The sequence below is a fragment of the Labrus mixtus genome, chromosome 20 (genome assembly GCF_963584025.1).
Source record: "Labrus mixtus chromosome 20, fLabMix1.1, whole genome shotgun sequence".
Lineage (NCBI taxonomy): Eukaryota > Metazoa > Chordata > Actinopteri > Labriformes > Labridae > Labrus > Labrus mixtus.
Window position 1 is genome coordinate 2,318,257 of NC_083631.1, and position 12,560 is coordinate 2,330,816.

The following is a 12,560-nucleotide window of genomic DNA, read 5'->3' on the forward strand; positions in this document are numbered from 1 at the left end:
TACTTCCTCCTAGCCGGTATGTGGTGACACCCTTTCCTTTTCCCCCACTTGAGTTTTGCAGAGACTCACGCGTATCTTGTGAACATGCACAGTGCGCTTTTGTCGCATTATATGCTGTAACTTAATTTAGACTAAGATTACATTCAATCAATTCGACTGCAACAAGTCGTCCGCGTAAATTTAGACTCTGACAGAAACCTCAGAACCATGTCGACGGTCTTCTCTTTCCAGACACAGCTCGTCTCCATCATGGATGCTTTATCCAAAACAGCTGTAATTGAAATAAGCAAACTGGTCGAGATTGAGTCTAAGATGCTGAAAATAGAGATAACCCGAGGGCGGAATGAAATAGCGTCGCTCACTGAGAAACTACAGCTGATGGAGAAATTGCTGTACATGGCACAGGGGGGCAGACAGGACGCAGCCAGCTCAGCATGCATGGTGAGGGACGGGATGTTTGAGCCTGACAGGACAGGGCCTGCAATGAAAAGGTAGGCCAGTTTAGTCCCGTAGACTACTGTGTCTGAGTTGCACTATAACTTCAAATCCATCATGACCTTTGCTGTAAACTAAACCCGGCCAGGGGTGTTCATTTTTTTGTGTGGCATCCTAGTGAGAGCAGATGGTTAAACATAACTTCCTCCAACGAAATGAGCACTTTACATCAAGATGAAGAGCTTGCTGCAGCTGAAGTAAGTCCAGCAGAGATCACACGACTTTAAGGTAGTGTGTTCACCTTTTAACAAGTTCAATTCCCATTGTTTTCTTATTAGCCCCCAAGTCCACCCAGTCAACATCCTGATTTGATAATGGTTAAGCAAGAGCCACCAGAGTTGGACAAAGGAGACACAGAACAAGAAAGAACAGGTGAAAACAGTGAGTATAAAATTAAGGTTAATGTCAAACATGTATGTACATATCTTTGTAATGTAAAATTGGCTTCTATAAAACCTTACATTGACTTTGAGGTACTGTTATCAACATAACACTATGTGGTTTTGAAATAATATTGGGTTCAAACTCATGCAACGTGTGTAGTATGAAGCTTATTGTGTATGTTTTGGTTTGTAGCCTACATGTCATCAAGCTCAATCATTTTTACAATTTTAATTCTCATATGCTGTCAATAGGACAGGATTTGCTTACAGACACCCAGAAGAGTCCAGAGGAGATGTATCATCCAAAAGCTGTTGCAGAAAATCAACAGCCTTTGTTTTCTTGCTCTGTGAACCTGGGTACCCAATCACCTCCCACTGGACAAGGAAGAAGAGAGACACAGTGGAATCAACAGCTTAGATCTGCAACCACAAACAATGAGGCCGGAAAATACACTGTTCAAAATGTTGCCTCCCAAAGCTCAAACATGCTCAGGAATATGAAGCTTCACAACCTGAGGAACTCAGCTGCTAAGAGGTTTGGCTGTTTGCATTGTGGCAAAGGTTTCAGATGCTTTAGCCAGCTTGAAATACATCAGAGAAGTCACACTGGAGAGAAACCGTTTAGGTGCACCCTGTGCGGAAAGAGATATGCACAAAAAGGGCATCTGTACACACACCAGCGCACACACACTGGAGAGAAGCCATATCGCTGTCCTATTTGTGGAAAAGGCTTTATTCAGAAATGCACTCTGGATATGCATCAGCGCACACACACCGGAGAAAAACCTTTTGTTTGTATCAAATGTGGTAAGGGGTTTACAAAAAACTGTAATCTGAAAAAACACTTTGCTGTACATCTGGATCCTAGTTTGAACATGTTTGGTAATGAATCTGTACCTTCATTTAGTGCCACATTCATAAGTGGACCGACTTAAAACTCTACACATGTCTTTTCTCCAGTGTGGTTAAAATATTTGTCAACAATAAAGTTATTTTCAATAGATGTGTGTGCATCATCTTCATCAGTTATAATGGGAATATATATATGTTTGAAATGAAAACATTTATTTTGAAAGCCTCTGCAGTGTCTCCCTGTAGTCACAGAAAAGAACGACACTGCTGCATCTTTGAATGTCTCATTTCACTTAAACAAACTCCTGGACAGCTCAGTTGACAAGTCAAAGGAATGTCCACCTTACGACATAAACCTTTTCACTTTTTTTAACTGTTCCTTTTAGCTGTTTTCATTTAGTTTATCCTTCGGTGTACCAGAAAGTCCTTCATTATTTTATTAATTTGTTATAATTCAAACGGCAACTACAGTATTTGAGCCTAAGACAGGCTACAAAATTCAAAACAAAAGCCTAACAATTTTTATTTTGAATGCGAAACTGGAATTGCAAATAATTATGTAATTATTGTAAACACAAGTAGGCCTATATGTATATATATACATAATATATATAAATGTATAGAATATAGAGGCCCATATGTATATATATATAAATGTATAGAATATAGAGGCCTATATGTATATCTATAGGTCGTAATATTGCTCTTAGCTTTCCGTAGGCAAGCACACCATTTTCCCACAATCCCTTGCGGCACAGCTCTTTACCATACGGTAGGCTATAGGAAGAAAGAGTAGCGTCGCTACGCCGTGATTCTTGCCAAATATTCGTTAAACTAACCTCCTTATCGAAAAGATGTGCGACGTTACTAGCCGAAATTTTCAGACGCACTTAGCTGCTATTCTGGATAAGCTAACGAAAGCAGCTTTGGTTGAAATAGGCAACCTTGCAGATGAATGCTCCTCCGTCCTTCACACCGAGATATCTCTGCATAAGACGGAAAATGAGGCGTTGAAAAAGAGGTGTTATTCTCTGGAGGTCCAGCTGAGAGCGGCGAGGGAGGCACAGATCTATCCTGTTCATGCCAACAGTGTCAGCCGCCGACACCCCACAGGTCAGGAACATACAGTCTGCTCAGAAATACTAACATACGGTCATTTTTATGCTTTTCAACCGTGAGCTGGCGACGTCTGTCAGTATCAATTTGCGTGTAGTGCTCGTATCTCTTCATATGTCCATTTTAACTATCTATATAGAGGGTCACAATTTCAAACTTGATCTTCCAGGACAGCAGCAGCACGCTCCAGCTATTGATGGAGTGTTTGGTAAGGATTGGTGCATGGATCTGTGGAGAGAAGAACCAAAACTGCCCTCTCAAAGGAAAGAGACAGTGGTGCCTGCTGCAATGACTAGTATAGGACCACAGGTCTGTAAATCAATTACCTATTGGTTGAATACGTTCTAATTGTTAATTGTCAGGTGCACAACAATGAGGAAGGCAATCAGAGACAGTCACTGACAATACAATTCAGAAATGTCTTGCCTGAAACTCTAACAATATGTTTAAAAAAAATCTAAAGTAGAAAAGTTCTGAGGATTAATTATCAGTATGTTCAAAGTTGCTTTGCATATTTCTCTATTGGCAGGCCTTAGACTTAATGGAGAGAGATCCTGATCTCATCTTTGTCAAGGAGGAATTGTATGATGATCACCCCATTGGTCAGCAGATGATGCTCACAGATAATAGAAAAGGTAAGTATAGACTAAAAAGAAGAAAAGTAAATCATAAACCTGACTGTTTCTGTGATTTAACTGCATTTCCCCCTCTCATTTTACAGTTGTTGGACTTTTTGAGGAGGACAGCATGATTCATAGAGCTGTTGATGAGCTGCAGCTTCACTCAGTAGAATTAAATAACTTCCCTGTTACAGTGGACAGTCAAACACATCGCATGCAGCCAACAATTATGGACAAGTTAATAGATGATGCCACGATGAACAGCCTGGTGGACAACCCAAATCTTCCTGCATCTACGGGTGAATACTCCGACTATGCAAACAATATCCACTTCAATGCAACCAAAGAACTCATCATTCAACCAAAACCTATGAAGCCAACCAAACGGTTTGAGTGCTTATTCTGTGGGAAAATATTCAACTATTTGAGCAGTTTAAAAGTCCACATCAGACGACACTCTGGTGAGAAGCCATTCAGCTGCTCAGTTTGTGGGAGGCGCTTTGCACAGAAAACATACCTGAAACTTCACCAACGCGTCCACTCTGGGGAGAAGCCTTACAGCTGTCCGGACTGTGGCAAAAGTTTCTCCCAGAAAAGCTCTTTGAACATACATCTCCGAACACACACCGGTGAAAAGCCTTATAGCTGTGTGGATTGTGGAAAATGTTATGCATACAAGTATGGCTTAAATCATCATCAGTGTTTCAATTAAATCATGAAGCCAAAGGTTTTTTTTTTTTTTTTTTTTTTTAAATCTGAATGCCCGTAGTTCTAAAGTATTTCTCAGAGTGGCCAAAATGCTAATATGAAAATCAAATGAGGATGAAAAGGTTAGAATGAAGATACTCTAATCTCAAAGAAAGCTAATGTTACAGCCAATATGGTAAACAGAGATGTAAAATCTTACAGAGTTTGGTGTGCTTCAAGCTGTAACGCTTTGTAAAGTAGCCAAACAATGCCATAGGAAGTATATTTTCCTTCTGGTGTACCACTCCAATGCATAGGATGAGTTATCACATTGGTTAGACAGTTCATTGCCAAACTTTTGATGACCTCACCAAGCCTTTAAGTTATTTCTACCATGTGAAAAATATTTGTGATGTTTGATGACATATGCAGTAAGCATTTTTTAAACTTACTTTCATTTATAGCATGTTTTTCATATGGTTGGTTTAACATCTTCTACATACCTCAGTGTCATATTTCAGACCACACGTCTTCTGTCAAATAATGGCAAAAGGATTACTTTGACAAAGCGCTCCTTTGATTGCACACAAGTAGCATAAACCTTTGAAACTACCTCTTCACAACAGTATGGAAGTAAAACAAATCACTGTTTTCTTCATTTCTAAAATGTTTCTCTTGCTGCTCTATATATCTCATATGTAATACCTCAGTACAGAAAGTAAGAAGGCCTCTCTTCAATAAACTGTGGAGGATGGATGTAGACGGATTGTGATCTGTGGTGTTCACATGTAAGTCAAATGGGTGTCAGATATGGTTCAGGTTTAAATTAAGTTCTTAAATGTATTGTTGTTGGACACATTGTGTTGTTGGCGTGCAGCCAGAGCAAACTCTTGTATCATTTAAATGTTAACCATTTCCCTTCAAGCTTTCACCCTTTTTTTATTATGTACTGAACTGTTCTGCCAACTAAGAAGAGCAATCACCTGTACAAAGAACATTTTCTGACCTGTAAATATATTTTCTGGAATCAACCATCCTGATGAAGTAAATTATGCCTGGTTGAGAAAGAAATCTGGTGCTGTGGATATTTTCCCCCTTTTTTAATAACACATGCATGTTCCTTGCAAAGCAACATTAGATATTTCACAGAGTCAACGTTTAATTTATTAACAGTCAACTGAGTATTATAATTAAATTCAGGGCAATTTGAGTTTATAGTGAAAAATAATGCATATATAATATGTTCTATTGAATAAAGTTTTACAACCCAACATGAACATTTTTAACGTTTTATTGTAAAAACTGAAAAAAAACTACAGCAAAGTCATTTTTTTCATAAACACTGACAAAAGGACGTATACATATAGGCAACACAACTCATTTTCCTAAAACACAACAGACTACAAATACGCAAACATAACTGTCTTAACATCAATGCCAGGACAAGGATACAGGGAACATTGCAACTGCTCATCCATCAGAGTCAACCACTATGAGGCTCCAGTGATTCATTCATTATCTGTGTGAATTCATGTGATATTTGAGGTTGACCTTTTGCGTGAAGGCCTTTCCACATTTCATACACCAGAAAGGTCTCTCTCCAGTATGGATCCGTAGGTGACAGTTCAGATTGCCTTTCTGGCTGAACCCTTTCCCACAGTATCTGCATGTGTAGGGTTTCTCTCCTGTGTGGACCAAATAATGAAGCCGTAGAGATGATGGGTTTGCAAAAACCTTTCCGCACAGCTCGCACGACGAGTTCTTAGAAGGATATGGATGCACACAGGTGTGCGTAATTAACTTGTGCCTGTAAATGAAAAACTGCCCACAAATGCTGCAGTAGTTCTCCTTGTGTGTCTTCATGTGAAATGTGAAAGTGGAACTATGGATGAAGTTCAGGTTACATATATCACATGTGTATATGTCCCTGTATGTACAAGTGTTTTTTTCAAAGTCAACCATATTTAAGTCTACATCTAGGCCTTTATCAAGAGCCATGCCGTTTTTAAAGTTTTGCTGCCTGTTGTAGATGAGCCCTTCTGCAGAATTCATCATTAGTTCCTGCTGACTGTCATCAATGAATTGCACATCTTCATCATCATCATCATCATCATTTTTGTCATCAATTGGAATGATAGTGGTGCTGAGGGCCTCCCCTGTGTCATCAATAGATATCAGCTTCATAGCCGGTTCTCCAATACCACCTGAAGACACAACCTTCTCTCCATCTTGATCTAATGGCAGGTTGAAAGAGCTGCTTCCTCCCGAGAGTTGCTCTGGTTCCTCAGCCATGCCCTCTCTGTGGTCTGTCGTAATCAGCATCATTATACAAAGTCAAACACTTGGTATTAAAAGGTATTTAAAGGGCATTATTCTGCTGTATATATTCCTGCATTGTGCCAGACATTGCCCATTCGCTCTCTTACCTTCTGTACTAAGTGTTTCCTGCTGGCAACTGCTCAAAGCATCCTCCACACAATCCTCCTCTTTGAGGGCAGTCACAGTAATTTGTTCGGATTGTGCTTCCATGGACTGAAAAGTGGGACAAGTCCAGATGTTTATGTGTAGTTCAAAGCAGAAATATAATCAAATCAAATCAATGCTTAGCAGTGCTGGAGCAGAAATGATTAAGTGTCTCAATCTTTAGAAAACAATGTATTGGCCTTTATTTGATTCTTTAAAAAAGCAAACGGTTATTTATGACTTTTGTTTCTGTTTGAGATGCTTTTTCAAAATGTACTGTTGAGCTGTGAGGAATGAGATCTTTCACGACTACTGACTTTTTGGATTACTTCAATGATTTATTCACAAGTTCAAAAACTCATAATGAGTAGAAGGGTTATATGCAAGCCATGTTTGTGTTAACACATATTAATATTCCAATCATATTATTGCATTTAGCATACTCTTTAAAAGTTGGCAGCAACATGAACAGAGCTTCACTACATGGATAGAGCTTCAGTACATTACTTGTCAATGCGCATGCGCAAATTATTAAGATTCATTATTATGGATTACATGACATCTTGTGTTATTTTATGGTTGTTGTTAATTTGCACATAATCGACTCTCCTTTATGTTGGAGACACAAACAAAGCTGTTAATTATCATGAAGAGTAAAAAAACATTCTGACCTTATCAAAGAGCTTTGGTGGGTCATTCATGACTCTCTCAGACCTGGATGGGTCTCTGGATGGGTCTCTGTCTTTCCACAGATTCATACACCAATCTTTTCCAAAGACTGCCGCTATAGCAGGAGATTCTGACACTGGAGGGCAGTGAAAACATCAGTTCAGACACAATCAGCGTTCATGATTTTGATCAAATATCTGAATTATTGTTACTGTAAAACTTTCGCACCGTTTGTCTCACCGTCTGTGTCGATGACAGTTTGCACTCCTACACTGCGAGAACTTAAATTACACACTTTGTGGCCATCACTTCTCACAACTGTAAGCTCACACTGGAGACTGCTCACTTTCCCTTCCAGGACTGAATTAGCAGCTAGAAGACGAGTCAACTGTGACCGCAGCTCACAAGAATCTTCATCCACAAGTTTGCAGACCTGACTCAGGGCAGACCTTGCCATTGTCTCCATGATGGAGGAGAGCTGTGAGTTCAAAGAAAGACGGCTGGACATCGCTAAAACTCGCCGTCAACAACCCTTTCACCAGCTGAAGAAAATATACGACTTTAATTTAAGAAGCGACGCGACAATAAAGTGAAACAATTTAAACAGGCATTCGCTATGTACAAAGCTAATGAAGCTACATTGTATCCGAAAAGTGGGACACAAATAACTGTAGCAACCATGAGGTGTTTCCGGCGGATGTAACCGGTCAGCTGCTATGTATTAAGCGACTTCCTGGTTTGTGTTTTCACGAATAAATGGTCATTCATGCAGACTGTTTTTTTTCCCGCTATTCAAACTAAAAAAACATAGCAAAGAGGATACGCTACAACCACAGGCACGAACATGAATACGGAGAAGGACTTTTCCCCGCTGACGCCTAACATTGTCCGGGCTCTGAATGACAAACTGTACGAGAAGAGGAAAGTCGCGGCTCTCGAAATTGAGAAGCTGGTGCGGGAGTTTGTGGCTCAGAATAACTCCACTCAGATCAGACATGTTATCCAGATCCTTGCCTCGGAGTTTGCGCTTTCTCAGCATCCCCACAGTCGGAAAGGGGGCCTCATTGGACTGGCAGCCTGCTCCATTGCCCTGGGTAAAGACTCAGGTCTGTATCTGAAGGAGCTTATTGAGCCCGTACTCACATGTTTTAATGACTCAGACAGCCGTTTGCGATACTATGCCTGTGAGGCCCTCTATAACATAGTTAAGGTGGCCAGAGGAGCAGTGCTTCCCCACTTCAACTTGCTTTTTGACGGTCTCAGCAAGCTTGCAGCAGACCCAGACCCCAATGTGAAGAGCGGATCTGAACTTTTGGACAGACTGCTGAAAGACATTGTGACTGAAAGTAACAAGTTTGACTTAGTGGCATTTGTCCCTCTGCTCAGGGAGAGAATCTACTCAAATAATCAATATGCTCGCCAGTTCATCATTTCTTGGATCCATGTTCTGGAGTCTGTGCCAGACATCAACTTGCTGGATTACCTCCCCGAGATCCTGGATGGGCTCTTTCAGATCCTGGGAGACAACAGCAAGGAGATCCGAAAGATGTGTGAGGTGGTGCTGGGAGAGTTTTTGAAAGAGATTAAGAAGACACCCTCCAGTGTGAAATTTGCTGAGATGGCCAACATCCTTGTCATTCACTGCCAAGTTGCAGATGAAACCAAACTAACAAACGACCTGATCCAGTTAACAGCTATGACCTGGATGAGAGAGTTTATCCAGCTTGCAGGTAGAGCAGTGCTCCCCTACTCCTCTGGAATCCTCACTGCTGTGCTGCCTTGCCTTTCCTACGATGACAGAAAGAAGAATACTAAAGAGGCAGCCAGTGCCTGTAATCACAGTCTTATGAAGTTGGTGACCTCTGAGGATGATGAGGAGGAGGATGAGGAGAAGAGTGGTGGTGCGGGGTCCCCGTCCAAGGAAGATGGTCAGCCTAAGATGGAGCCGGACAGTAATGATATGCTGAATGCATCACAAGAATCTGTTGGTTTTAGTAATATCAGCTTCTTCACTCCAGCCAGCGCTGACAGGCCTCAGGTGACTCTGGACCTGGATGGTATTGTTCAGGTGCTGGACCGGCACCTGCATGACTCCTCCACTGGCATGATGACCCGTATAGCTGTTCTCAAATGGCTCTACCACCTCTATATCAAGACACCTCGCAAAATGTTCCGCCACACAGACAGCCTGTTTCCTATGCTGCTGAAAACACTGTCTGATGAGTCTGATGAAGTGATTCTTAAAGACCTGGAGGTGTTAGCTGAGATAGCATCATCCCCTGCCGGACAAACTGACCAAGTCGGCTCCTGTGACAGCACTGACAACAAACTGGAGCTCAAGGTCCCAGAGAGTGTGAAGCCAGGTCAGCAGCCAAGCACAGGCTCCAAACCAGCCGACTCATCCCCCTCCACTCCAAGTATGAACTCCTATTTTTACAAGTTCATGATCAACCTGCTGAAACGTTTCAGTCTGGAGAGGAAGCTCCTGGAGAACAGAGGAGCGTTCATCATAAGGCAGCTCTGCCTGTTGCTTCATGCAGAGAACATCTTCCACTCCATGGCCGACATCTTGCTGAAGGAGGAGGACCTCAAATTTGCTTCAACAATGGTCCAGACGCTCAACACCATCCTGCTCACCTCTGCTGAGCTTTTCCAGCTACGCAACCAGCTGAAAGACCTGCACACTCAGGAGAGCTGTGTTTTGTTTTGCTGCCTGTATCGTTCTTGGTGTCACAACCCCGTGGCCACTGTGTCGCTTTGTTTCCTCACCCAGAACTACAAACATGCCTATGATCTCATTCAGAAGTTTGGAGATCTTGAGGTGACCGTGGATTTCCTGATGGAGGTTGACAAGCTGGTACAGCTCATTGAAAGCCCCATTTTCACCTATCTGCGCCTGCAGCTCCTAGATGTGGAGAACAACCCATACCTGATAAAAGCTCTGTACGGCCTGCTAATGCTGCTGCCGCAGAGCCAGGCCTTCCAACTGCTTTCCCATCGCTTGCGGTGTGTCCCAAACCCAGAGCTCATGAGGACTGTGGATGAGTCCAAGTACATGGACTCTAAACATGAAGTGGTCTCCAAGCGCGCCTCACACATTCAGATAGATTACAGTGAGCTGCTCCAGCATTTTGACCTCGTTCAGAGCAAACACCTAGAGGTGAGACACCAACGCTCTGGACGTGCCTCTGATCACCCAGACAGGAAGCTGATGTAAAGGGCATTTTGCATGGAGTGAGGGTAAGAAAATGTAGAGAAGTCTAAAAAAAAAAAAAAATTAAATTGAACAATTAAGAAGTAGTAGTGGAAGGATTATAACGATGCCAAAAAGTATTAATCAAGTATGATTCAAACCTCTTAGAAAAGCACTGGGTAGTCATTGTCTAAAAAGCATATCTTTGTTTATTTCTCAGCTTTCATTTCAAACAGAAAATGTATTTAATACAATCCAGACTATATACAGAACGGCTTTATATACTGGTTACTGTGAATATTTCAGTCAAGAATGTATTTAAAATCTCATGCATCATAAATTGTGATAATATGTCCATATCCTCAGTTTCCATCATGCCCTGTCAGTGGCTCAGATTATTTCCAGCTAAATGAAATGTTCACAGTGTTTGAATCTAACAAGCATGTCACTGTTAATAACACACTTTTGTCACTTCATGTCCATGTGAACCACTGTATTTTCACGGCGTATCCTGATGAGTAACATGAGAAGAGCATGCGTTCTGGATTGCCTTAATCTCTTGTCAGCCAGAAAAGACATTTCACGTGTAGAGCATTGACCCAGGTCAGCAGAGATTTGAAACGTTGGTTGACTGAACTCTGGCATACATTCTTGGTAGGCCTATATTGTTCCACCTCTTGTCGTATCTTTTCTTTGTGCAGCTGATCAGTAACTTAAACGTTAACATTTCCAGCTTTAAATTCCTTTTCTTTGTTTTTTGTTTTTTTATATATTCCTTTAACAAATATGTATTTCTCTTACATATAGTCTGTTTTTAAAATATATACACACTTGTCATTACTGTGTGAAAATCAATAAAGTGGACCATGTGATCAAAAAGGCTTTTTCTTTCCATATAATCCATATTCTGAACAAAATCTAAGAAAAACCTGAAGGAGAAGAAAGAAGCAGACACATTAGTGCTAAAACTAAAGAACACCTCCTTTGCTGTGTGCATCACCAGTAACTTGCAGCTTTTTAACAACCATCTTTTCCATATTTTTGATTTATGATAGTCATCAGGCTCATTATGCATCAAGTTACAAATGTGCATTGTAACACTTGACTCAACTTTTCATATTATGTAAATACGTTCTGTTAAATTTGCATAGAGGTTTCTATTGTGAAGATGGATTTATATAACAGACAGAACTCTAGTGAAGGTCATTAACAGTAACTGCAAAGTGTTCTTTAGGGGATGGCCTTTGATTTCTTATTCACTGATGAAATAAAAGTTTCAATGTTTTCAAAAAGTTCAAAACTTCAGTATAGATCATGTCAAACTGGAAAAGTAACAAAATGTATGTAGGACTTTTTCACCCTCTTAAGAAATAACTGAGAACAGCCCCCTCTCTAGGACAAGACAAGAAATCTTAATCATTTGTGACTACATTTAAAAGCTATATAAATTGAACATGGTCACCGTAATGGAGCTCTTTGCTCAAAAACATGGTAGGTCATTATATAGGCCCAATGCCACTTTCCAAAAAATATTTCAACACATTTTTAAGAGTCCAGTTTTATTAGCCTGGAACTGAAAAACTTCCTTTAATGTGCATGTTTATTTTTTGAGAAACTGGAGGAGCTGGATCTCTCTCCACTGCTGCATGATGTATTCACATGCAGTTATTCATGCATGGTACATACTGTACACACATGCTGAGGTAATATATGTCTTGGTGTCTGGTAGACACCCATCAGTGCTGCATTGAGTTTCACAGATGGAGGTTGACATCTCATGTCTGGGTGCGGACGAGTCCTGCTGTGCTGTGTGTAGCGAATACTTTCTGGCTCCAGTGGTTCTCTGCTGCATCTCATGTGACCTAAGCTTTTGTAATTATTGTTTGGAGCATTTCTGGTTCAAACATAGCACTAAAGAGTGTCCTCTCTGCTTTAAAGAGAACCTTGGACTTCCAGATAGATTTTGTGGAGCACATGGAGAGAGATTGTTTCTCCTCTGTGCAACTGATCTGGAGCCTGTGTGTTCTTTATGCCTGGGATCAGGCCTGCACAACCATCACAGAGTGTATCCCTTAAAGAAGG

The 12,560-nt window shown here is 40.9% G+C and overlaps 4 protein-coding genes across 4 annotated transcripts; 3 read left to right on the forward strand and 1 right to left on the reverse strand.

The window, feature by feature from the left end:
- Window positions 1-16: 16 nt before the first annotated feature.
- LOC132995368 (zinc finger protein with KRAB and SCAN domains 1-like) lies at window positions 17-1,879 on the forward strand. Its single transcript, XM_061065315.1, has 4 exons — window positions 17-491; window positions 614-692; window positions 774-876; window positions 1,131-1,879. Exons 1-4 carry the CDS (start codon window positions 208-210, stop codon window positions 1,811-1,813), a joined length of 1,149 nt encoding a protein of 382 aa, XP_060921298.1. The 5' UTR covers window positions 17-207; the 3' UTR covers window positions 1,814-1,879.
- Window positions 1,880-2,458: 579 nt separating this feature from the next.
- On the forward strand, window positions 2,459-5,430 carry LOC132995369 (zinc finger protein 157-like). The gene is made up of 4 exons (XM_061065316.1): window positions 2,459-2,843; window positions 3,016-3,155; window positions 3,376-3,481; window positions 3,568-5,430. Exons 1-4 carry the CDS (start codon window positions 2,585-2,587, stop codon window positions 4,176-4,178), a joined length of 1,116 nt encoding a protein of 371 aa, XP_060921299.1. The 5' UTR covers window positions 2,459-2,584; the 3' UTR covers window positions 4,179-5,430.
- Window positions 5,429-7,945, reverse strand: LOC132995365 (zinc finger protein 708-like). Its single transcript, XM_061065312.1, has 4 exons — window positions 7,514-7,945; window positions 7,288-7,421; window positions 6,580-6,685; window positions 5,429-6,459 (listed from the first exon to the last, which is right to left on the reverse strand). Exons 1-4 carry the CDS (start codon window positions 7,791-7,793, stop codon window positions 5,669-5,671), a joined length of 1,311 nt encoding a protein of 436 aa, XP_060921295.1. The 5' UTR covers window positions 7,794-7,945; the 3' UTR covers window positions 5,429-5,668.
- Window positions 7,946-7,983: 38 nt separating this feature from the next.
- vac14 (vac14 homolog (S. cerevisiae)) lies at window positions 7,984-11,357 on the forward strand. The gene has a single exon (XM_061065310.1). The coding sequence runs from the start codon at window positions 8,130-8,132 to the stop codon at window positions 10,500-10,502; it is 2,373 nt and encodes a 790-aa protein (XP_060921293.1). The 5' UTR covers window positions 7,984-8,129; the 3' UTR covers window positions 10,503-11,357.
- Window positions 11,358-12,560: the final 1,203 nt, after the last annotated feature.

Bases quoted from the DNA above. Each gene is read 5' to 3' on its own strand.
- LOC132995365 (XM_061065312.1), bottom strand. From the start codon at position 7,793: ATGTCCAGCCGTCTTTCTTTGAACTCACAGCTCTCCTCCATCATGGAG. The intron at 7,422-7,513 runs GTGCGAAAGTTT...ACTGCCCTCCAG, and splicing joins CACAGACGGTGAGACAAACG to TGTCAGAATCTCCTGCTATA. The intron at 6,460-6,579 runs GTAAGAGAGCGA...TGATTACGACAG, and splicing joins GGAAACACTTAGTACAGAAG to ACCACAGAGAGGGCATGGCT.
- vac14 (XM_061065310.1), top strand. From the start codon at position 8,130: ATGAATACGGAGAAGGACTTTTCCCCGCTGACGCCTAACATTGTCCGG.
- LOC132995369 (XM_061065316.1), top strand. From the start codon at position 2,585: ATGTGCGACGTTACTAGCCGAAATTTTCAGACGCACTTAGCTGCTATT. The intron at 2,844-3,015 runs GTCAGGAACATA...TTGATCTTCCAG, and splicing joins CAGCCGCCGACACCCCACAG to GACAGCAGCAGCACGCTCCA. The intron at 3,482-3,567 runs GTAAGTATAGAC...CTCATTTTACAG, and splicing joins GCTCACAGATAATAGAAAAG to TTGTTGGACTTTTTGAGGAG.
- LOC132995368 (XM_061065315.1), top strand. From the start codon at position 208: ATGTCGACGGTCTTCTCTTTCCAGACACAGCTCGTCTCCATCATGGAT. The intron at 492-613 runs GTAGGCCAGTTT...GTGGCATCCTAG, and splicing joins ACAGGGCCTGCAATGAAAAG to TGAGAGCAGATGGTTAAACA. The intron at 877-1,130 runs GTGAGTATAAAA...TGCTGTCAATAG, and splicing joins AGAAAGAACAGGTGAAAACA to GACAGGATTTGCTTACAGAC.